The sequence below is a fragment of the Oncorhynchus gorbuscha genome, linkage group LG02, assembly GCF_021184085.1.
Source record: "Oncorhynchus gorbuscha isolate QuinsamMale2020 ecotype Even-year linkage group LG02, OgorEven_v1.0, whole genome shotgun sequence".
NCBI lineage: Eukaryota > Metazoa > Chordata > Actinopteri > Salmoniformes > Salmonidae > Oncorhynchus > Oncorhynchus gorbuscha.
This window is the reverse complement of record NC_060174.1, coordinates 66,740,800-66,763,796: the sequence shown is the minus strand read 5'-3', so window position 1 is coordinate 66,763,796 and position 22,997 is coordinate 66,740,800. Positions and strand designations below refer to the sequence as shown.

The window sequence follows — 22,997 nt, the reverse complement described above, 5'->3', positions numbered from 1 at the left end:
ACTGCTAGCTTGTTTAGCCCTGGTCCGCTAACTGCTACCTTGGCCTACAGGCCTGCTAACCGTCTGCATCGCCACGTCCCAAACACTCACTGGACCCATATTTACTTTCTATCTCCTTTCAATTTTTAATTTGTTTATACCTTCAGAAAACCTGCCTCACACAATGTGATACGGAATCGCTATTATTTGTAATTTTTAGAACACACTCAAGAACCTCCAGAAGCTAACCAGCTAACTAGCTACAAGCTATTTAGTCATTGTTAGTTTTTTAACCTGGATAACACTCGCCAGTCCAGCTTCCCTGCCCCATCCACCGCTGCCCCCTGGACACTGATCACTTGGCTACATAGCTGATGCACGCTGGACTGTCCATTAATCACGGTACTCCATTCTGCTTGTTTGTTTTATCTGTCGGCCCCGTTGCCTAGTCAACGCCATTTTACCTGCTGTTGTTGTGCTAGCTGATTAGCTGTTGTTGTTTCACCTACTGTTTTAGCTAGCTTTCCCAATTCAACACCTGTGATTACTGTATGCTTCGCTGTATGTCTCTCTCAAATGTCAATATGCCTTGTATACTGTTGTTCAGATTAGTTATCATTGTTTTAGTTCACAATGGAGCCCCTAGTTACACTCTTCATACCGCTGATACCTCCTTTGTCCCACCTCCCACACATGCGGTGACTTCACCCATTACAACCAGCATGTCCAGAGATACAACCTCTCTCAAATCACCCAGTGCCTGGGCTTACCTCCGCTGTACCCGCACCCCACCATACCCCTGTCTGCGCATTATGCCCTGAATATATTCTACCATGCCCAGAAACCTGCTCCTCTTATTCTCTGTCCCCAACGCTCTAGGCGACCAGTTGAGATAGCCTTTAGCCGCACCCTCATACTACTCCTTCTCTGTTCCGCGGGTGATGTGGAGGTAAACCCAGGCCCTGCATGTCCCCAGGCACCCTCATTTGTTGACTTCTGTGATCGAAAAAGCCTTGGTTTCATGCATGTCAACATCAGAAGCCTCCTCCCTCAGTTTGTTTTACTCACTGCTTTAGCACACTCTGCTAACCCTGATGTCCTTGCCGTGTCTGAATCCTGGCTCAGGAAGGCCACCAAAAATTCAGAGATTTCCATACCCAACTATAACATCTTCCGTCAAGATAGAACTGCCAAAGGGGGAGGAGTTGCAGTCTACTGCAGAGATAGCCTGCAAAGGAATGTCATACTTTCCAGGTCCATACCCTAACAGTTCGAACTACTCATTTTGAAAATGACTCTCCAGAAATAAGTCTCTCACTGTTGCCGCCTGTTACCGACCCCCCTCAGCTCCCAGCTGTGCCCTGGACACCATTTGTGAATTGATCGCCCCCCATCTAGCTTCAGAATGTGTTCTGTTAGGTGACCTAAACTGGGATAGGCTTAACACCCCGGCAGTCCTACAATCTAAGCTAGATGCCCTCAATCTCACACAAATCATCAAGGAACCCACCAGGTACAGCCCTAACTCTGTAAGCAAGGGCACCCTCATAGACGTCATCCTGACCAACTGGCCCTCCAAATACACCTCCGCTGTCTTCAACCAGGATCTCAGCGATCACTGCCTCATTGCCTGTATCCCCTACGGAGCCGCAGTCAAACGACCACCCCTCATCACTGTCAAACGCTCCCTAAAACACTTCTGTGAGCAGGCCTTTCTAATCGACCTGGCCCGGGTATCCTGGAAGGACATTGACCTCATCCCGTCAGTTGAGGATGCCTGGTCATTCTTTAAAAGTAACTTCCTCACCATTTTAGATAAGCATGCTCCGTTCAAAAAATGCATAACTAAGAACAGATACAGCCCTTGGTTCACTCCATACCTGACTGCCCTCGACCGGCACAAAAACATCCTGTGGCGGACTGCAATAGCATTGAATAGTCCCCGCGATATGCAACTGTTCAGGGAAGTCAGGAACCAATACACGCAGTCAGTCAGGAAAGCTATGGCCAGCTTCTTCAGGCAGAAGTTTGCATCCTGTAGCTCCTGTAGCGGAATAGAAAGCCGACTCTTGATTTGATTTTCGTTTGGAGATGTTTGATATGACTTGTTAATTGTTTACTCCATGTGTAACTCTGTGTTGTCTGTTCACACTGCTATGCTTTATCTTGGCCAGGTCGCAGTTGCAAATGAGAACTTGTTCTCAACTAGCCTATCTGGTTAAATAAAGGTGAAATAAATCAAATAATAAAATAAAAAAATTCAACACAGCTGAAGTTAGAGGGTTGTTAGAAGTTTGTATTCAGATGGTAGAATACATGTCTTTTTCGTCACTAACCACTGAATTCTAAACTATGGGTGTGACACGACGCGTCATGCCCATAAATCAACAATGTCTTTTTCCGGGTTTTAGAATTGTCAGGGTCTTGGATAGAATTGGGTTCATGTCCACTCAGTAGCCTATATATATTAGGTACACCACCCCGTTCGCAAAAAGGGTTCACTCCTACAGACAGTGAGTCACGTGGCAGTGGCTTGCTATATAAAGCAGGCTGACAGGCATCGAGGCATTCAGTTACTGTTCGAGTGAACATTAGAATGGGCAAAACAAGTGACCCAAGCAACTTTGAACGTGGTATGATCGTCGATGCCGGGCTTGACGATTCCAGAATCTAAGAAACTGCCGGCCTCTTGGGCTTTTCACGCACGACAGTGTCTAGAGTATTCCAGAGAATGGTACGGCAAACAAAAAACATCCAGTCAGTGGCAATCCTGTGGTGAAAACAGCTTGTTGATAAGAGGTCGAAGGAGAATGGCAAGAATGGCGCAAGCTTACCAGCGGGCCGCAAACAGGCAAATAACGGCGCAGTACAACAGTGGTATGTGGAATGGCATCTGGGAATGTGCATTTAAATCGGTCCTTGCAGCAGACGACCACACCGGGTTCCACTCCAATCAGCTAAAAACAAGAAGAAGCGGCTCCAGTGGGCCCGCCATCACCAACACTGGACAACCGAGGTGTGGATAAACATTGCCTGGTCCGACAAATCCCGGTTCCTGTTGCGTCATGCTGATGACATAGGCAGGATTTGGCGTAACCAGCATGAGTCCATGGCCCCATCCTGCCTGGTGTCACATCAGGTTCCTTGATACCAATTGAGCAACGTTTCCATGCGCTTAAGAATTCAGGCTGTTTTGGAGGCAAAGGGGGACCGACCCGGTGGTAGATGGGTGTACCTAATAAATTGGTTACTTAGTGTATTCTGTGCTAATGCAGATACAAAATAATATTAACAGAGAGAAAGCTACAATATGGCAAACTTACCAAATGAGGCACCCTTATTCTCATCCGCCAATGACATTTGTTTGTTGCTCCTGCTAATTTCACTCTATTAATCATGCTTTTTGCGTATGAATATTTCCACTACAGAGGGTCATGTTGGTAAACAGATAGGTATTTCTGTATTAGTAATGGTTAGAACTTACATACTGTAGCTCTGGTATGTCAGCCAAAGCTATGTCCTGTGTTTTTGGGTAATGCATGTTGCTAAATTGCAGGGGGAATAGCAACGTGACCACGGTGTAAAGTCATGGTATACAGCTATAATTTAAGTATATTTAGGAATATGATGACTATTACCTTAACCCCCTAAGGTCAATGTTCGCACCCAGGTGGCAATCTAATTAGCATAATACATACATCTGTCAATTTAAGCTAGAGATACAGTATCTGTTTTTTTTGTATTGGATGCATCTCAATCCACCACACCTGATTATGTAACACTTCCACACCTGCCTATGTAACACTTCCACACCTGCCTATGTAACACTTCCACACCTGCCTATGTAACACTTCCACACCTGCCTATGTAACACTTCCACACCTGCCTATGTAACACTTCCACACCTGCCTATGTAACACTTCCACACCTGCCTATGTAACAACACTTAACACCACACCTGCCTATGTAACACTTCCACACCTGCCTATGTAACACTTCCACACCTGCCTATGTAACACCTATGTAACACTTCCACACCTGCCCATGTAACACTTCCACACCTGCCCATGTAACACTTCCACACCTGCCCATGTAACACTTCCACACCTGCCCATGTAACACTTCCACACCTGCCCATGTAACACTTCCACACCTGCCCATGTAACACTTCCACACCTGCCTATGTAACACTTCCACACCTGCCTATGTAACACTTCCACATCTGCAGCGAAAGGTGACCGTGCTATAGCGGTGTTTGTCAGACCATGAGACATCCCGAAAATCGGTCTTCTCACAAAATCGTATGTAGTGTCTGAACTATTATGATCCCTCTATGGAAAGATGAGACTCTCACAGACATGATGGTGTTCTCTATTTTGCTCTATGACAAGTGTGGGACTCCTCTGAAGTCGGTACAGCCGATCTGCCAACTTCTGTCTATAGCGTCCGAACAGTTTGGGCTACACACTAATATGACCCCTCCGTGTAAAGGTGAGATTCTCATGAACACGTACATGTTTTGCTCTAAGTTGCCCACAGGCCTCACAATACGCCTCTGAAGGTCCCCCTGTACCAGTCAAAAAGGTTGTTTTCTGATCTTTCTTAGATCTCTCAGATATATAGTAGGATAGACATTTCAGAACAAACTTCCTTTAGATATTTTGGGGGGGGGGACTATCTGTTCCATGTTATGAATCTCTTATTTCTTAATTCCATTATTTTACTTTTAGATGTGTGTGTTGTTGTGAATTGTTAGATACAACTACACATTTGGAGCTCACACCGGCATTTCGATTCAACCACAATAACATCTGCTGAATATGTGTATGTGACCCGTCAAATTTGATTTAATTTGTTATCCAATGCTAATAGCAGGAAGGCCAAATGCATTTTTCATCGTCAAATTATTTCTAAATATTTTTTTTATACTTCAAGGGGTCTTAATTCTAAATCAAATAGCACATGATCCTTGGTATGATCATCCACCCACTTCAGAATAAACCTTCTTAAAACAATTACAAATAGCTTGGTAGTACCCATCCTCCAGCTTAGACAGGGCTTAGACTCTGTGCATTTCATGCACTTATTTTGTGGCATGAATTGTTGATTGGTGCATAATGGTTTATTTCAGGGTCCTTGATGGAAACGTATATAATATGTGCCATTCCTGTAGTGGCTGGCAGGGGACAGATTGCTACATTGTTGCTGACAGTCATTATTGTGGCCTGGGTGTAGACTTGGGTTACTAGTATTTGATGTTCCTGATTGGTCATCGTCCTGTTCATTATGACATGAATTTACAATGAAAAAAATCACTACACCATTCGTTCTAAATATGCTGGGGACCATTTCGTAAAACAGCCAAAGTCTAAATGAAGCTGAAATTATAGGAGATTCGGTTTTTTTTATGACATTTTAATACCTATGGAAAATCCTATCAGAATGGAAGAAACATCTGAGGAATAGAAGTGTGAGGCCACTCCCCACCAGCAGCCACTAACGGCACGAGATTACTCTCTGAACTTAGAGAGATTTATTGGGGACACTGTCCCTTGTTACGCGTTTGGCAATATGGTCAGAGAGATAACTATTGGAAAAGGCATGTTTTATCCCGCCGGCAACAGCTGTGAAAACGCAATCATTGGAGTATGAACTTTGAAGGACGCCTCGAGGATCCCACATTGACAAGGCTGTTTTCCCCTTCAAATAAAATGCATGATGCATTATTGACATCTGTGCGCGCTTTAGGGAGGGAACTCAACTCTGCTAGTCAAGGCCATAACTGACAATATACTGTACCTACCAGGACAGTCTTTCCATTTGCAGTGCTTACGGGAGATGCTGAATATTACATTCAAATTTGATTGAGATATTCTTACCTTATAAACAGACTTATTCTCTCTGTCTTTTCCCAGGAGTACACCATCGATGTGTTCTTCCGTCAGAGCTGGAGGGATGAGAGGCTGAAGTTCGACGGGCCCATGCAGGTCCTGCCTCTTAACAACCTCCTGGCCAGTAAGATCTGGACTCCAGACACCTTCTTCCACAACGGGAAGAAATCTGTGGCCCACAACATGACCACGCCCAACAAACTGCTACGACTGGTGGACAACGGTACCCTGCTTTACACTATGAGGTGAGCCATCTGAAGTCTCCCAGATCACCCTTTATTGACCTATAGTACCAAGATTGGATACTTTCAAAATGATGTTGGCCCATTGCATACTCCACTAACACCCACCACTACTGTCTGACCAAACACTGCCACCACCACACTCATCCCGTTGCTCAGTTGCCACACACAAAATTCTCCTGACAGTGCACATTTGGTAGTTGACTGGCTAGCAGAGAGGGCATGGTCTCCATCTTGTTTAATGTTATCTGAGTTAGGGGAGTCTGAGTTGGGCGACAGGAGTCTGAGGTGGGCGTGTAGGCCTGAGGCCAGCTAGCGGAATGACCTGCGCACAGAAGTGCTTTGATGAATGAAGGTGATAACTGAATAGTGGATGTCTGGGCCAGGAGCTATCCAGAGCAATGTGTCTGACTGCCAGGGGACTGAGTGGTCTTTCCCTGAATCCAGTCTGACACCGAACAGGCAGCCATGGTGTAACTAAGCTCCTATAGCCACACTCTTTTGTTCAGGATTGTAACTATGATGTTCAAAGTACTCTTTGTCCTGAGAATCAGTAACCACTCTGCCAGTCTACTGTGTGCTATGTAGCTGTTTGGACATCCTCAGCAAGCTTGAGTATAATTGTATTGCTTATTTAAGAAACCTGTAGCAGCAAGAACTGTTTGATCACTTAAACTGCCGCCACTCTGTCTCCTCATCAAGTATTGCTTCTGAATTTCTTGATATAGAGTGCATTCAGGAAAATATTCAGAGCCATTGACTTTACACATTTTGTTACATTACAGCCTTATTCTAAAATGGATCAAATTGATTTTTCCCCTCATCAATCTACACACAATACCCCATAATGTCAAAGCAAAAACCATTAAAAAATATATATTTTTGCAAATTAATAAAATAACAAAGAATCTGAAATATCACATTTACATAAGTATTGAGAACCTTTACTTAGTACATTGTTGAAGCACCTTAGGCAGCGATTACAGACTTGAGTCTTCTTGAGTATGACCCTACAAGCTTGGCACACTTGTATTTGGAGAGTTTCTCCCATTCTTCTCTGCAGATCCTCTCAAGCTCTGTCAGTTTGGATGGGGAGCGTCGTGGCACTGCTATTTACAGGTCTCTTCAGAGAAGTTATTCCTGCTTTATCTTGGTTGTGTGCTTAGGGTCGTTGTCCTGTTGGAAGGTGAACCGTCGCCCCAGTCTGAGGTCCTGAGCGCTCTGGAGTAGGGATTCATCAATGATCTCTCTGTACTTTGGTCCATCCTACTTCCCCTCGATCTTAACTAGTCTCCCAGTCCCTTCCACTAAAAACATCCCCACAGCATGATGCTGCTTCCTCCAGACGCGACACTTGGCATTCAGGCCAAAGAGTTCAATCTTGGTTTCATCAGACCAGAGAATATAGTTTCTCATTATGGGGTATTGTGTGTAGATTGATGAGGAACAAAAATAATGTAATTAATTTTAGAATAAGGCTGTAACATAACAAATAGTTTACAAATGCACTGTATGACCCTTGAGTAGAAGTAGGACTCTTCATATAGTAATGAAGGTTGTCCATAGGGACTCTGGCCGATAATTAAGGTAGCTCTTATTGGGGTAGTTCATTTACCTGTGAATTTAATGCTGCAGTTGTCACATTGAAAGAATCATGGAAAGCCATTATTTTCCCGACTGGGTCCCTTATTTTGAGTTCATTTGATGTGACTGTGATTCTCCTGAGGCTAAGAATAACATTTGGATTTGGATTGATTATTAAAGGGCCTGTCACTTCTTCATTTGCAAGCAAAGATAGCGTGTTGCAAGACAAGTTGCTATCAAGGGCTTTTTGGCTATTCTAGACACTACATTAAGGCAAACAAGATACAAAAATACTATTTTATAAATAGTTTCCGGGGCTATTACACGTGGACATCAGTATGCTGTATTAATGGCATTGTATTATTCATTTCATTATTCATTTAAAACAATTTCCAATGTTTTAGGAAACGCCAAGAGCAGGCAATTTAGGGACACTTGGAAAAGTGTTCCAACTCTAAACATGTTCTCCTCCGACAATCAAAATATTTTCACATGACCCTCCCCTTGTACTGTAAAACTTTTTTTTTTAAATTAACTGCCACGTAAGGATTATCAACACAAATAAAAAATACTTGTAGCAACCATGTGTTTATAAACGTGGATATTTCTTTGACCAAATCGCCTTGGCCACTTCGCCGACCACCAGAGCCAACAGCAAACAATGATCAGCTAGGGGGAATCAGATTTTCAACTAAAATGTTCCACCTACAGGTTTCTGTATCAATGCACCACACACAACCAACACATAACTGCATACCGATTACCAACTTCGAGCGCTTCATCGTGGTTTACGTTTTCACACAATCAAATAGAATAGATAGATAGAGTATGTCAATCTCGACAAACAGAAAATACATCCCTCCCTACTAAGTATCTAAGACGTGGCTTGACAAACCCTGAATGTCATTTGAAAATGTTGGTGTATTCTAACAAATGTCTTTTTCCATTCCACATGGTGGCAGGTAGCCTAGTGTTTAGAGCGTTGGCCAGTACCGGAAGAAAAAAAACAGAAAGTTTGCTGGATCGAATCCCTGCGCTGACAAAGTAAAAATCTGTTGACTGCCCCTGAACAAGGCAGTTATCACACTGTTCCCCGGTAAACGATCATTGAAAATAAGAATGTGTTCTTAACTGACTTGCCTAGTTAAATATATATACATTTAATCCATTCATTTAATTGACGTATGCTGGCATTATAGGGAAGTATATTAACATGTGCAGGTAGCCTACAGGAGCCTAATCAAATTAAAACCTTGTGACTGGTTTTGTTTATTCCACACTTACTATAAAAAGGTAATACATTTAAAAGGTTAAATTACACATATTTAGGCTATATTGAAGCGTTACGTTCGAGGTTGAGGAATGGTCGGATCAGAAAGGAGGTATAGCTGAATAACTGTACCTGCTGTGTGGCCACATTATACAGGGTGACTTGGGAGAATGATGATCGGCAACAGACAGTGCATCAGTATCCGAAGCATAAATACAGCCAGACTGTCCTGTGCTATGGCTTTCTACACCTTATCATCTGTCGAGTGCAGACCCACAACTGATCCAAATGGAACGAAACGTTCAAATCACAGAGCTTTTGCGCCATTATTCAAATTACATTTTCACTGCAAGTTTCCAGCCTAGAGTAGAATTGTACTCAATTGTACTCACTTTTAAACAATATTCATTAGCCTGCATATTTAATATATATATACACTGTATAATATATACTGTAAAATATATACTGTAAAAATACAAATCATTAAAAAAGCAAGGGACCTCACCAAAAGATTTGAGCCTTTTGGTATTCCCACTTCTGACACCAGTGTAGCAAATGGCAGGACAAGGAAGTGAATACAGATCACTGGCGTGAAAGGCAAATGCCCTGTGCCAATAGGGTTAACCCACTTGGTACGACTCATATAGTGAGCATTGTGACAGTATAATGGTTTTGGTTTGACAGTAACAGGGACCAGGGTTTGAGTCACAGTCAGGGTACCCCCCTAATCCACTAGATAGGTATCAGGTGTTTGAGAACACCATTGAAAGCATGTCCCAGACAAGTTTTAGTCACAGTACATGTGTTAGGCTAGCAATGTTTTGAATGGAACACATACAATCCATGTCTCAATTGTCTAAATGGCTTAAAAATGATTCTTTAACCCGTCTCCTCCCCTTCATCTACACTGATTGAAGTGGATTTAACAGGTGACATCAATAAGGGATCATAGCTTTCACCTGGATCCACCTAGTCAGTCTACGTCATGGAAAGAGCTCAGTGTATCTTGCCTTTTAGAAGGCAAAACAAGGAAATAGCATCATACATTCTTGCAATACTGCTACTTATATTCTCACACTATTCAAGCACGATTTTCCCTGCAAATGTTCAGTGTGTTAGAAGTGTCCCCATCTTTACCACGTCCAATGTACGTGTCGGTGACTCTTGCATATGCACGCTCTGATTTAGAGGGGTTGGGTTAAGTGTGGAAGACACATTTCAGTTGAATGCGTTCAGTTGTACAACAACCTAGGTATCCCCATTTCCCTATCTTAGAACATGCAGTCGTGCTATTGAATCTACATCTGATCCGGTGCCATTTACAACATAATGAAACACTTAAGTTGTATAATATGTTTACTTAGCGGGTTGAAAAGTGCCGTTTTGACACATGCAATCTTTCAGAAAGCCTTCTAAAGCATGTTGATGTCATCATTTGTCCCCTTATTGCAGTGTATTGTAGCTGTTTAGTGGTGGCATTGTGTGTTGGCATTGTGAAAGCAGAGAGAGGGGGTTGAATAATAGATCCTGGACTGGATATTGCTTTCTCAGAAGCAGTTTTTTTTTTTTTCATAGAGTGCCTTGCCCTCCACAGTGCTACCAGTTATGTCTTAAAGACAGGCTGCAGTTGTCTCCAACAGCATTTTATGGAGAGTTCATTATGTTTTCATGAATTAAAGAGTACTGTGTGCAGAAACTGCCTGCGGTTAATGTGACTGATACAAAAGATAGATTACACTTCCATAGCATCCAGCCCTGTGAGCTCATCTGACTCAAATGCATCCTATGACAGAAAACAAAGAGCTCCCTTCCTGTCTTCACAAAGAAAAACGGGTGAAATGAGAAGTACTATAAGGTTATGCATTTCCATCTGGTTTGTTGCCAAACTTCAGTTCTTAGTTGTTTTTTTATTTTTTTCTGAGTGGTTGGTTCCTGCTGTGTTCTCTCAGATCCTCTGTCATGCCATTGTTTGGTCATTTGTAATTCGTTAAACTAGTATGGCAGGTCAAACGTAGCCTGAGAACCAGTCTGTTTGTACTCTCTTGCCAAGTCCTATTGGCATTGTCAAGTTCAGGCTAGGTCAGGTTAGGTCCCAAAAAATACAGGTTTAAGACAAAATAATAATTCCATGTGGCAGTGTTTGAAAATAAAGAAATTCATTGGACCAGCACCATTGTTGATCCTACAGGATTTGCATTAAAATCGTGACCAGCGGTCGGGAAATCAAGTAATAAAGTGGCTGTAGATCATTTGAAAAACTTTTCAATGAATAGAATGATAGTAAACCAGTTGTGCTGTGTGTTTTCTGAGTAGGTAGCTGAAATTCACCACGATTGTGTTTATTTTCCGCTTAATTGGCAAACTTTCTGTACAGCTAACATTCACTTCGTCATTTTCACTCCACCACACCACTGGTCCAATTAATGTGTTTCTTTTCAATTGCTTCTGCGTGGAATTGTTACATTGTCTTAATTAACATTGTTATTTTCTTCCAAAGGTCAAGTCAAAGCCATATATATTGAGTTCAGCCCCTTTTTTATTTTTATTTTTTTTACCCGTTATTTTACCAGGTAAGTTAACTGTTACCACGTTCTCATTTGCAGCAACAACCTGGGGAATAGTTACAGGGGAGAGGAGGAGGGGTGAATGAGACAATTGTAAACTGGGGATTATTAGGTGACCGTGATGGTTTGAGGGCCAGATTGGGAATTTAGCCAGGACACCGGGGTTAACACCCCTACTCTTACGATAAGTGCCATGGGATCTTTAATGACCTCAGAAAGTCAGGACACCCGTTTAACGTCCCATCTGAAAGACGGCACCCTACACAGGGCAGTGTCCCCAATCACTGTCCTGGGGATATTTTTTTAGACCAGAGGAAAGAGTGCCTCCTACTGGCCCTCCAACACCACTTCCAGCAGCATCTGGTCTCGCATTCAGGGACTGACCAGGACCAACCCTGCTTAGCTTCAGAAGCAAGCCAGCAGTGGTATGCAGAGTGGTATGCTGCTTGCAAAGTGTCCTCGTTAGTGTCCTTTCACTTTTATGATGCCATTATGACACACAGCTTGAAGATTAAAAAAGGACAATCAGTATAGTGAATTAAGTGAATGCTGAATCCTACTTTGGGTTATACTTACAAGAGGTCGACCGATTCATCGGAATGGCCGATTAATTAGGGCCGATTTCAAGTTTTCATAACAAACGGAAATCTGTATTTTTGGGTGCCGATTTTGCCGATTTTAAAATGTTTTTTTAATACTATATTTAACTAGGCAAGTCAGTTAAGAACACATTTTTATTTTCTACGGCCTAGGAACAGTGGGTTAACTGTCTTGTTCAGGGGCAGAACGACAGATTTTCACCTTGTCAGCTCAGGAGATTCAATCTTGCAACCTTACAGTTAACTAGTCCAACGCTATAACCACCTGCCTCTCGTTGCCCTCCCTCGCCTGTTACGCGAATGCAGTAGAAGCCAAGGTAAATTGCTAGCTAGCATTAAACTTATCTTATAAAAAAAAAAACATAATCACTAGTTATAACTACACATGGCTGATGATATAACTAGTTTATCTAGCGTGTTCTGCGTTGCATATAATCGATGCAACGCTGGGGGATGATTTAATAGTCGTTGGACGACTGTACCTAACCATAAACACCAATGCCTTTCTTAAAATCAATACACAGAAGTATATATTTTTAAACCTGCATATTTAGCTAAAATAAATCCAGGTTAGCAGGCAATATTAACCAGGTGAAATTGTGTCACTTCTCTTGCGTTCATTGCATGCAGAGTCAGGGTATATGCAACAGTTTGGGCAGCCTGGCTCGTTGCGAACTAATTTGCCAGAATTTTACATAATTATGACATAACATTGAAGGTTGTACAATGAAACAGGAATATTTAGACTTGGGGATGCCACCCGTTAGATAAAATACCTGAAAATGATTTCACTGAAATAATAAACGTTTTGTTTTCGAAATGATAGTTTCCGTATTCGACCATATTAATGACCAAAGGCTTGTATTTCTGTGTGTTATGTTATAATTAAGTCTTTTTGCCAGCAGCTCTTCGCAAGCACAGCGCTGTTTATGACTTCAAGCCTATCAACCTAATGGCTGGTGTATCCGATGTGAAATGGCTAGCTAGTTACGGGGGTGCGCGCTAATAGCGTTTCAATCGTCACTCGCTCTGAGACTTGGAGTAGTTATTCCCTTTGCTCTGCAAGGGCCGCTGCTTTTTTGGAGCGATGGGTAACTCTGCTTCGAGTGTGGCTGTTGTCGATGTGTTCCTGGTTCGAGCCCAGGTAGGGGCGAGGAGAGGGACAGAAGCTATACTGTTACACTGGCAATATTATAGTGCCAATAAGAACATCCAATAGTCAAAGGTATATGAAATACAAATGGTATAGAGAGAAATAGTCGTATAAATACTATATTAACTACAACCTAAAACCTCTTACCTTGGAAATTTGAAGTCTCGTGTTAAAAGGAACCACCAACTTTCATATGTTCTCATGTTCTGAGCAAGGAACTCAAACGTTAGCTTTTTTACATGGCACATATTGCACTTTTACTTCTCCAACACTTTGTTTTTGCATTATTTAATCCAAATTGAACAGGTTTCATTATTTATTTGAGGTTAAATGGATTTTTATTTAGAATAAAATTAAAAATCGACCGATTAGTCGGTATCAGGGGTTTTTTGTCCTCCAATAAATCGGTATCTATATCGGCGTTGAAAAATCATAATGGTCGACCTCTACTACATACTACAGTTCTTCCTATTTCCATAGTAGCATTTCATCAAACACATTTCTTGTCCTGACACAAACGGTACTAGAGCTTCTAAAAACGAAACAAGCAGATTCTGCAGCAGTAAGCATTTCAGCAGTAGAGGCAGGGGCAGGCAGCGCGCCGAGAGACAGAGAGAGATTACAGGGTGGATCAATATGCCAAGACACAAGAAGAACAAGAGACACACTGATTTTGGTTTTGTTTGGTAAAACGGACAGCGTGGTGCAGTCTTAAAGGCCGGACCAAAGTCACAGTGCTTATTATGAGGTTGGCTTCAGCCTTCCCACACAGCCAGACCGTCACTGGCCTGATTCAGCCCCGATTGGCTCCACGAGGACAGGTATTGGCTGGAGGCAGTCAACACTGCTACCTTTGTGACATGTCTGTCTATATGTTGTCTATTGGGGATGGGATGGTGCAGAGTAAAACTAAAGTAAATAGGGGAGCTCTGACCCTCCCACTAGCCAGCAGTAGAGAGGAGAGCTGTGTCTCCATTTACACCCCCCCATCTCACACCCACCATGACCTCTTCTTCCTCCAGTACTGTCTCAGCTGTCCCAGACATCTCACTGTTCCAATCTGTAATCATGTAGTGAAGCAATGAATGTGTGCATAGCTACAATTAAGTCACATCTGTCTATTTAGATGATCAGTCCAAGCCCCTTGTCATTTTTGCCAAGGATAATGTCCATTTTAACAATGATGATGTTGATGATGGTTTTGATGGGGCTAAAATATGTGTCGGTTCCTTTTTGTAATTTATCACTACCATGCATTCTTTATTTTGACGATAATGATGCAGCTGCAACCTCATGAGCAGCCAGTCGCCGTTGTCACGTTTCTGCAGATGTGCACGTGTAATGGATGTGCTTGAGGGAGCTCCATACATTATGGAGGATAGCCTGGGCTGACAGCATGGGGAACACACTTACAGCACACATGCTGCAGGTATCACATAACAGTACCAGACAAAACTATGAAATAACACATGGAATCATATACTAACCAAAAACTGTTAACCAAATCAAATTATATTTTATATTTGAGATTCTTCAAAGTAGCCATCCTTTGCCTTGATGACAGCTTTGCACACTCTTTGCATGCTCTCAACCAGCTTCACCTGGAATGATTTTCCAACAGTCTTGAAGGAGTTCCCACATAGTATGCTGAGCACCTGTTGTCTGCTTTTCCTTCACTCTGCGGTTCAACTCATCCCAAACCATCTCAATTGGGTTGGGGTCTGATGATAGTGGAGGCCAGGTCATCTGATGCAGCACTCCATAACTCTCCTTCTTGGTCAAATAGCCCTTACACAGCTTGGAGGTGTGTTAGGTCATTGTCCTGTTGATAAATAAATTGATAGTCCCCACTAAGCGCAAACCAGATGGGATGGCGCGTTTCTGCAGAATGCTGTGGTAGCCATGCTGGTTAAGTGTACCTTGAATTCTAAATCAATCACATGACCGTGTCACCTGCAGAGCACCCCCACACCATCACACCTCCTCCATGCTTCAGGGTGGGAACCACACATGCGGAGATCATTCAACTGTGTCTCACAAAGACACAGCTGTTGGAACCAAAAATCTAAAATTTGGAGTCATCAGACCAACGGACATATTTCCACCGGTCTAATGTCCATTGCAAGTGTTTCTTGGCCCAAGCAAGTCTCTTCTTCTTATCGGTCTCCTCTGAAGAGTTGATGTTGAGATGTGTCTGTTACTTGAACTCTGTGAAGCATTTATTTGGGCTGCAATCTGAGGTGCAGTTAACTCTAATGAACTTATCCTCTGAAGCAGAGGTAACTCTGGGTCTTTCTTTCCTGTGGCGGTCCTCATGAGAGTCAGTTTCATCCTAGCGCTTGATGGTTTTTGCGACTGCACTTGAAGAAACTGACCTTCATTGACTGACCTTCATATCTTGAGGTAATGATGGACTGTCATTTCTCTTTGCTTATTTGAGCTGTTCTTGCCATAATATGGACTTAGTCTTTTACTAAATAGGGCTATCTTCTGTATACCACCCCTACCTTGTCACAAAACAATTGATTGGCACAAACGAAGGAAAGAAATTCTACAAATGTAGGTGACTACCTCATGAAGCTGGTTGAGAGAATGACAAGATTGTGCAAAGCTGTCATCAAGGCAAAGGGTGAAAAATATTTGTTTCACACTTTTTTGGTTACTACATGATTTCATATATGATAATTCATAGTTGATGTATTCGCTATTATTCTACACTGTAGAAAATAGTAAAAAAGGAAAGAGGCACTGAGTTTGAAGGTAGGCTTTGAAATTCATCCACAGGTACACCTCCAATTGACTCACATTATGTCAATTATTCTATCAGAAGCTTCTAAAACCATGACATCATTTTCTGGAATTTTCCAAGCTGTTTAAAGGCACAGTCAACTCAGTGTATGTAAACGTCTGACCCACTGGAATTGTGATACAGTGAATTATAAGTGAAATAATCTGTCTGTAAAACAATTGTTGTAAAAAAATTACTTGTGTCATGCACAAAGTAGATGTCCTAACCGACTTGCCAAAATTATAGTATTTAGTTTTAATGACTCAACCTAAGTGCATGTAAACTTCCGACTTCAACTGTAGCTATTAATTACTGTCTGAGTAATTGTTGCACATAGAGGTCCTAAGGTTACCTCTACAGTGCTGCCTTGGAATGTCAGATGGGATTGGAGGGTGGGTACTGTTTGTTGCCTCTCTCAGTGCGTGCCAGCTACACACTTTGCAGTTATCCCTGTTGATTTAGCCACTTGCAATTGACACCTCACCAGGGTCAGCAGTATGAAGAGGTAGCCAGGCGGGGACGGGGGGTTTGTAACAGGCATTATCACTCCGGCCTTCCTGCCATCTGCTCCTTCTCTACTGAGTACAAGGGTTCAGAAAGGAATCAGAAAGGAATCAGAAAGGAATCAGAAAGGGTGAGTCATTAAATGTAAAAGTTCAAGTACAAAGATTCAGGTTTAAATAATGTACAGAAATTGCATGATCAGAAAAGTATTGTCGGGAAGGAAGTGGTGCATAACCAGAGACTGGGGCCTATAGCGTAGCTCCCAGCATACATCCTGTTATAGCCATAGATATGATTTACTACTTACTTTAAGTACTGTAAACAATATATTCCACTGGTTGTCTCATTAGGAACAATGGTAGTACTTGTGTCTGAACCTAGATTCATGCTTAGAACTAATGAAATCTTCCATGTTTTCTTCTGCTGTATCGTGCATAATTATAATGAGTATATCATATGAGATGAGAGAGGGAGAAATACAAGAAATAATTGCCTCTAACTAAACAAACCATGTTGGAACTGAAATACAAACACTGCTGATAATTGTGACGTGTTTTCTCCTCTGAAACAATTTGTGTGCATCCTTGTGAACGACTGACAACACAATCATGTAGTGCCAGATATCGCTGAGTCAGCTGGCTTCCAAGTAATGATTTTGTATCTACTCTTGTCCCGGGGGAGACAATTGTTTAATAGACATTTAAAGTGCCTTTTTACTGATGGCTTTTCAGGCAGTCCGCTGGCTGCTGGAATTCTCCTTTTAACAGCCTATAATAAGCATATATATGCTGAGAAGAAAGAAAGTACTTTTATTGATTTCAGAGTGGAGTTTAGGGCCATACAAATAAAAAAAGTATGATTTTCTGTCTGACCTTCTCTCCTGTGTTTGCTGCATGCGATTGGATTAGGAGTTTTTGCGCTGGGTAAATACGGTAGTTCATCTTTTGTTTTCACACCGATTCAGGTTGAATTACTTTCTCGTACTCTAACTGATGTCAAGCATCTCTGGGTCCATAAAACAGATTCTCAGTGGCGTTTTCAAGTCCTGCAAAATGGCGAAAATAATATTAAACGCTGCTGCCATAGCATCCTCCTCCTAGGAGTGTTGTCTAATTGGAGCCCAGGGGTCCATTTTAATGATGTGTGTACACCGAAGCATAGAGCTCATGCATCCCATTTATGTTTCATAGTCACCATCACCAATAGGAGCAATGGACTCAGAAACACACAAGGACCCACTAAAAGTTTCTGAACCTGTACAAGGGCATGTTCATTGAGACATGTGATGCGACAATATTGCGGCCAAAGAGTCAGGTTGAGCATTTAACCTTTACTTCAGTGGGCTAAATCAGGGTCAGTGTTTCTTGGTAGTCTTTAACAAATCTACTTTGAAACATAACTATACACCTCACACACAGTTATGGGCTTAAAGAAAGAAGACACCTGTACCATGTCAGGTATAGAGTTGAAACGTACTCCATTTTGAGTTTTCATCCTAATATTACACTTTATATACATCACAGAAAACTAAAATATAACAAAACTGTTTGACATAGAAACGCCAGATTTTCTGCGGATTATAAAAAAATTATGAAACTATGAAAAATATTACTAACATTCCACCCATGAGGCCACTAGAGGGTGATTTGGCCAATTGACTGCAGAAAAGGGCTACATAGAGGGGAACAGTGACAGGAGGCTTTGGCTTAGCTGCTGCAGTACAGCTTTGCTGCTTGAATGTGTAACCTTGACACAGATGGAAATAGTCATATTCAACTGTCTCTCCTGTGAGCCTGCCTGCCTTCTGATTGACACACCTCCAGACGTTTAGTGGGATATTGGTAGGGGCTAATGAGGCCATTCAGGGAGGGGAGCGCTGGGCATGGAGGACATGGAATGGGGAGGGTTGGTTCCCACGTCGCCACTCATTTGGCCACAGCGGTGACTGACACATATTGTAACGGGACATTTCACGCTTTGTTAGCTGCTCGGCCACCTCATAATGAGGGTGGCATGTGCTCGAGCTCAGCTCAGCCTGATTTTAGACTCTCACGATACTAAAAAGATCATCAATGAGCTTTTTGTTCTGATCTCTTCTGTTTTTTTGTTGTTGCCGTTGGTTTGAATCAAATCCAATTGTATTGTTAACTCACGTACACATACACTGACTGTACAAAACATTAGCAACACCTTCCTAATATTGAGTTGCACCCCTTTTTGCCCTCAGAACAGCCTCAATTTGTGAGAGGCGGTGGCCCGCGTCGGCGGCTCTGTTTTCCTCGAAGCGTGCGAAGAAGGTGTTTAACTTTTCCAGGAGCGAGGCATTGGGGTCCACGATGTGGCTGGCTTTCCCTTTATAATCTGTGATTGTCTGGGGTCTCTGGCGGTCGTCTTGTGTCTGAGCTGTTGAATTACGACTCACTTGGTCCCTGTACTGTCGATTTGCCTCTTTGACTGTCTTACGGAGGGCATAGCTGGTCTGTTTGTACACGTCCATGTTCCCAGTCACTTTGCAGAGGTTAAATGTGACACTGCGATTTCAGTATTGTGCGGATGCTCCCATCTATCCACAGTTTTTGGTGGTCCAGAGTTCTCGATGTGCGAGTAGAACAGGAGATGTGTTGATATAATTGTGGTAGTGTTTTCCTCAGATTTCCTTTATTAGTCCCCAGCTACAATAATTGCAGCCTCAAGATATGCGGTTTCCAGTTTGCACAAAGTCCTGTGTAGCTCCTTGAGAAAATTCTCCAGGGAGGTATTGCAGTTAGCATTTGATGGTGAGGTATTCCAGATCGGGAGAACAAAATGACTGGAGTTCCTATACATTACCACAATCACGCCATGAGTAATTTATCATGAAACATACTGTCATGTTTTGTCTTAGATTGTCTTGTCATTTTGCTTTTCCCTCTGTTCATTTTCCCCCTGCTGGTCTTTTTAGGTTCGTTCCCCTTTTTTCTCTCTCCCTTCCTCTCTCTCTTCTCTCTATCGTTCCGTTCCTGCTCCCAGCTGTTCCTATTCCCCTAATCAATCATTTAGTCTTCCCACACCTGTTCCCTATATTTCCCCCCTGATTAGAGTCCCTATTTCTCCCCTTGTTTTCCGTTTCTGCCCTGTCGGATCCTTGTCTATTGTTCACCGTGCTGTGTCTGTGTATCGCCCTGTCGTGTCGTGTTTCCCTCAGATGCTGCGTGGTGAGCAGGTTTCTGAGTCTGCTACGTTCAAGTGCCTACCCGAGGCAACCTGCAGTTCTTGATCGAGTCTCCAGTCTGTTCTCGTCATTATGAGTGGAATTATGCCTTATGATTGTAAATTTACTTTACTGGATTAAAGACTCTGTTTTCGCCAAGTCGCTTTTGGGTCCTCATTCACCTGCATAACAGAAGGATCCGACCAAAGAATGGACCCAGCGACTACAGATGCTCGTAACACTGCCGTCGAGATCCAAGGAGCCATGCTCGGCAGACACGAGCAGGAATTGTCTGCTGCTCGCCATGCCGTGGAGAACCTGGCCGCTCAGGTTTCCGACCTCTCTGGACAGTTCCAGAGTCTTCGTCTCGTGCCACCTGTTACTTCCTGGCCTGCCGAGCCTCCGGAACCTAGGGTTAATAACCCACCTTGCTACTCCGGGCAGCCCACGGAGTGCCGCTCCTTTCTCACCCAGTGTGATATTGTGTTCTCTCTCCAACCCAACACATACTCTAGCGAGAGAGCTCGGGTTGCTTACGTCATTTCACTCCTTACTGGCCGGGCTCGAGAGTGGGGCACAGCTATCTGGGAGGCAAGGGCTGATTGTTCAAACAATTACCAGAACTTTAAAGAGGAGATGATTCGGGTTTTTGACCGTTCAGTTTTTGGTAGGGAGGCTTCTAGGGCCCTGGCTTCCCTATGCCAAGGTGATCGATCCATAACGGATTACTCTATAGAGTTTCGCACTCTTGCTGCCTCTAGTGACTGGAACGAGCCGGCGCTGCTCGCTCGTTTTCTGGAGGGACTCCACGCAGTGGTCAAAGATGAGATTCTCTCTCGGGAGGTTCCTTCCAGTGTGGACTCTTTGATTGCTCTCGCCATCCGCATAGAACGACGGGTAGATCTTCGTCACCAAGCTCGTGGAAGAGAGCTCGCGTCAACGGTGTTTCCCTGCTCCGCATCACAACCATCTCCCTCCTCTGGCTCAGAGACTGAGCCCATGCAGCTGGGAGGTATTCGCATCTCGACCAAGGAGAGGGAACGGAGGATCACCAACCGCCTGTGCCTCTATTGCGGATTTGATGGACATTTTGTCAATTCATGTCCAGTAAAGGCCAGAGCTCATCAGTAAGCGGAGGGCTACTGGTGAGCGCTACTACTCAGGTCTCTTCATCTAGATCCTGTACTACTATGTCGGTCCATCTACGCTGGACCGGTTCGGGTGCTACATGCAGTGCCTTGATTGACTCTGGGGCTGAGGGTTGTTTCATGGACGAAGCATGGGCTCGGAAACATGACATTCCTTTCAGACAGTTAGACAAGCCTACGCCCATGTTTGCCTTAGATGGTAGTCATCTTCCCAGTATCAGATTTGAGACACTACCTTTAACTCTCACAGTATCTGGTAACCACAGTGAGACTATTTCTTTTTTGATTTTTCGTTCACCTTTTACACCTGTTGTTTTGGGTCATCCCTGGCTAGTATGTCATAATCCTTCTATTAATTGGTCTAGTAATTCTATCCTATCCTGGAACGTTTCTTGTCATGTGAAGTGTTTAATGTCTGCCATCCCTCCCATTTCTTCTGTCCCCACTTCTCAGGAGGAACCTGGCGATTTGACAGGAGTGCCGGAGGAATATCATGATCTGCGCACGGTCTTCAGTCGGTCCCGAGCCAACTCCCTTCCTCCTCACCGGTCGTATGATTGTAGTATTGATCTCCTTCCGGGGACCACTCCTCCTCGGGGTAGACTATACTCTCTGTCGGCTCCCGAACGGAAGGCTCTCGAGGATTATTTATCTGTGTCTCTTGACGCCGGTACCATAGTGCCTTCTTCCTCTCCGGCCGGGGCGGGGTTCTTTTTTGTTAAGAAGAAGGACGGTACTCTGCGCCCCTGCGTGGATTATCGAGGGCTGAATGACATAACGGTTAAGAATCGTTATCCGCTTCCCCTTATGTCATCAGCCTTCGAGATTCTGCAGGGAGCCAGGTGCTTTACTAAGTTGGACCTTCGTAACGCTTACCATCTCGTGCGCATCAGAGAGGGGGACGAGTGGAAAACGGCGTTTAACACTCCGTTAGGGCATTTTGAGTACCGGGTTCTGCCGTTTGGTCTCGCCAATGCGCCAGCTGTTTTTCAGGCATTAGTTAATGATGTTCTGAGAGACATGCTGAACATCTTTGTTTTTGTCTATCTTGACGATATCCTGATTTTTTCTCCGTCACTCGAGATTCATGTTCAGCACGTTCAACGTGTTCTACAGCGCCTTTTAGAGAATTGTCTCTACGTGAAGGCTGAGAAGTGCTCTTTTCATGTCTCCTCCGTTACTTTTCTCGGTTCCGTTATTTCCGCTGAAGGCATTCAGATGGATTCCGCTAAGGTCCAAGCTGTCAGTGATTGGCCCGTTCCAAGGTCACGTGTCGAGTTGCAGCGCTTTTTAGGTTTCGCTAATTTCTATCGGCGTTTCATTCGTAATTTCGGTCAAGTTGCTGCCCCGCTCACAGCTCTTACTTCTGTCAAGACGTGTTTTAAGTGGTCCGGTTCCGCCCAGGGAGCTTTTGATCTTCTAAAAGAACGTTTTACGTCCGCTCCTATCCTCGTTACTCCTGACGTCACTAGACAATTCATTGTCGAGGTTGACGCTTCAGAGGTAGGCGTGGGAGCCATTCTATCCCAGCGCTTCCAGTCTGACGATAAGGTTCATCCTTGCGCTTATTTTTCTCATCGCCTGTCGCCATCTGAACGCAACTATGATGTGGGTAACCGCGAACTGCTCGCCATCCACTTAGCCCTAGGCGAATGGCGACAGTGGTTGGAGGGGGCGACCGTTCCTTTTGTCGTTTGGACAGACCATAAGAACCTTGAGTACATCCGTTCTGCCAAACGACTTAATGCCCGTCAAGCTCGTTGGGCGTTGTTTTTCGCTCGTTTCGAGTTTGTGATTTCTTACCGTCCGGGTAGCAAAAACACCAAGCCTGATGCCTTATCCAGTCTGTTTAGTTCTTCTGTGGCTTCTACTGATCCCGAGGGGATTCTTCCTTATGGGCGTGTTGTCGGGTTGACAGTCTGGGGAATTGAAAGACAGGTTAAGCAAGCACTCACGCACACTGCGTCGCCGCGCGCTTGTCCTAGTAACCTCCTTTTCGTTCCTGTTTCCACTCGTCTGGCTGTTCTTCAGTGGGCTCACTCTGCCAAGTTAGCTGGTCATCCCGGTGTTCGAGGCACTCTTGCG

General features: G+C 43.6%; 1 protein-coding gene across 1 annotated transcript in view; it reads left to right on the top strand.

Moving 5' to 3' along the window:
* LOC124007881 (gamma-aminobutyric acid receptor subunit alpha-3-like) overlaps positions 1-22,997 on the top strand; it is a 165,436-nt gene that overhangs the window by 98,080 nt on the left and 44,359 nt on the right. The window contains exon 5 of the mRNA XM_046318700.1: positions 5,895-6,115. Coding sequence (XP_046174656.1) covers positions 5,895-6,115 — 221 coding nt within the window. The remainder of the gene's footprint in view (positions 1-5,894; positions 6,116-22,997) is intronic.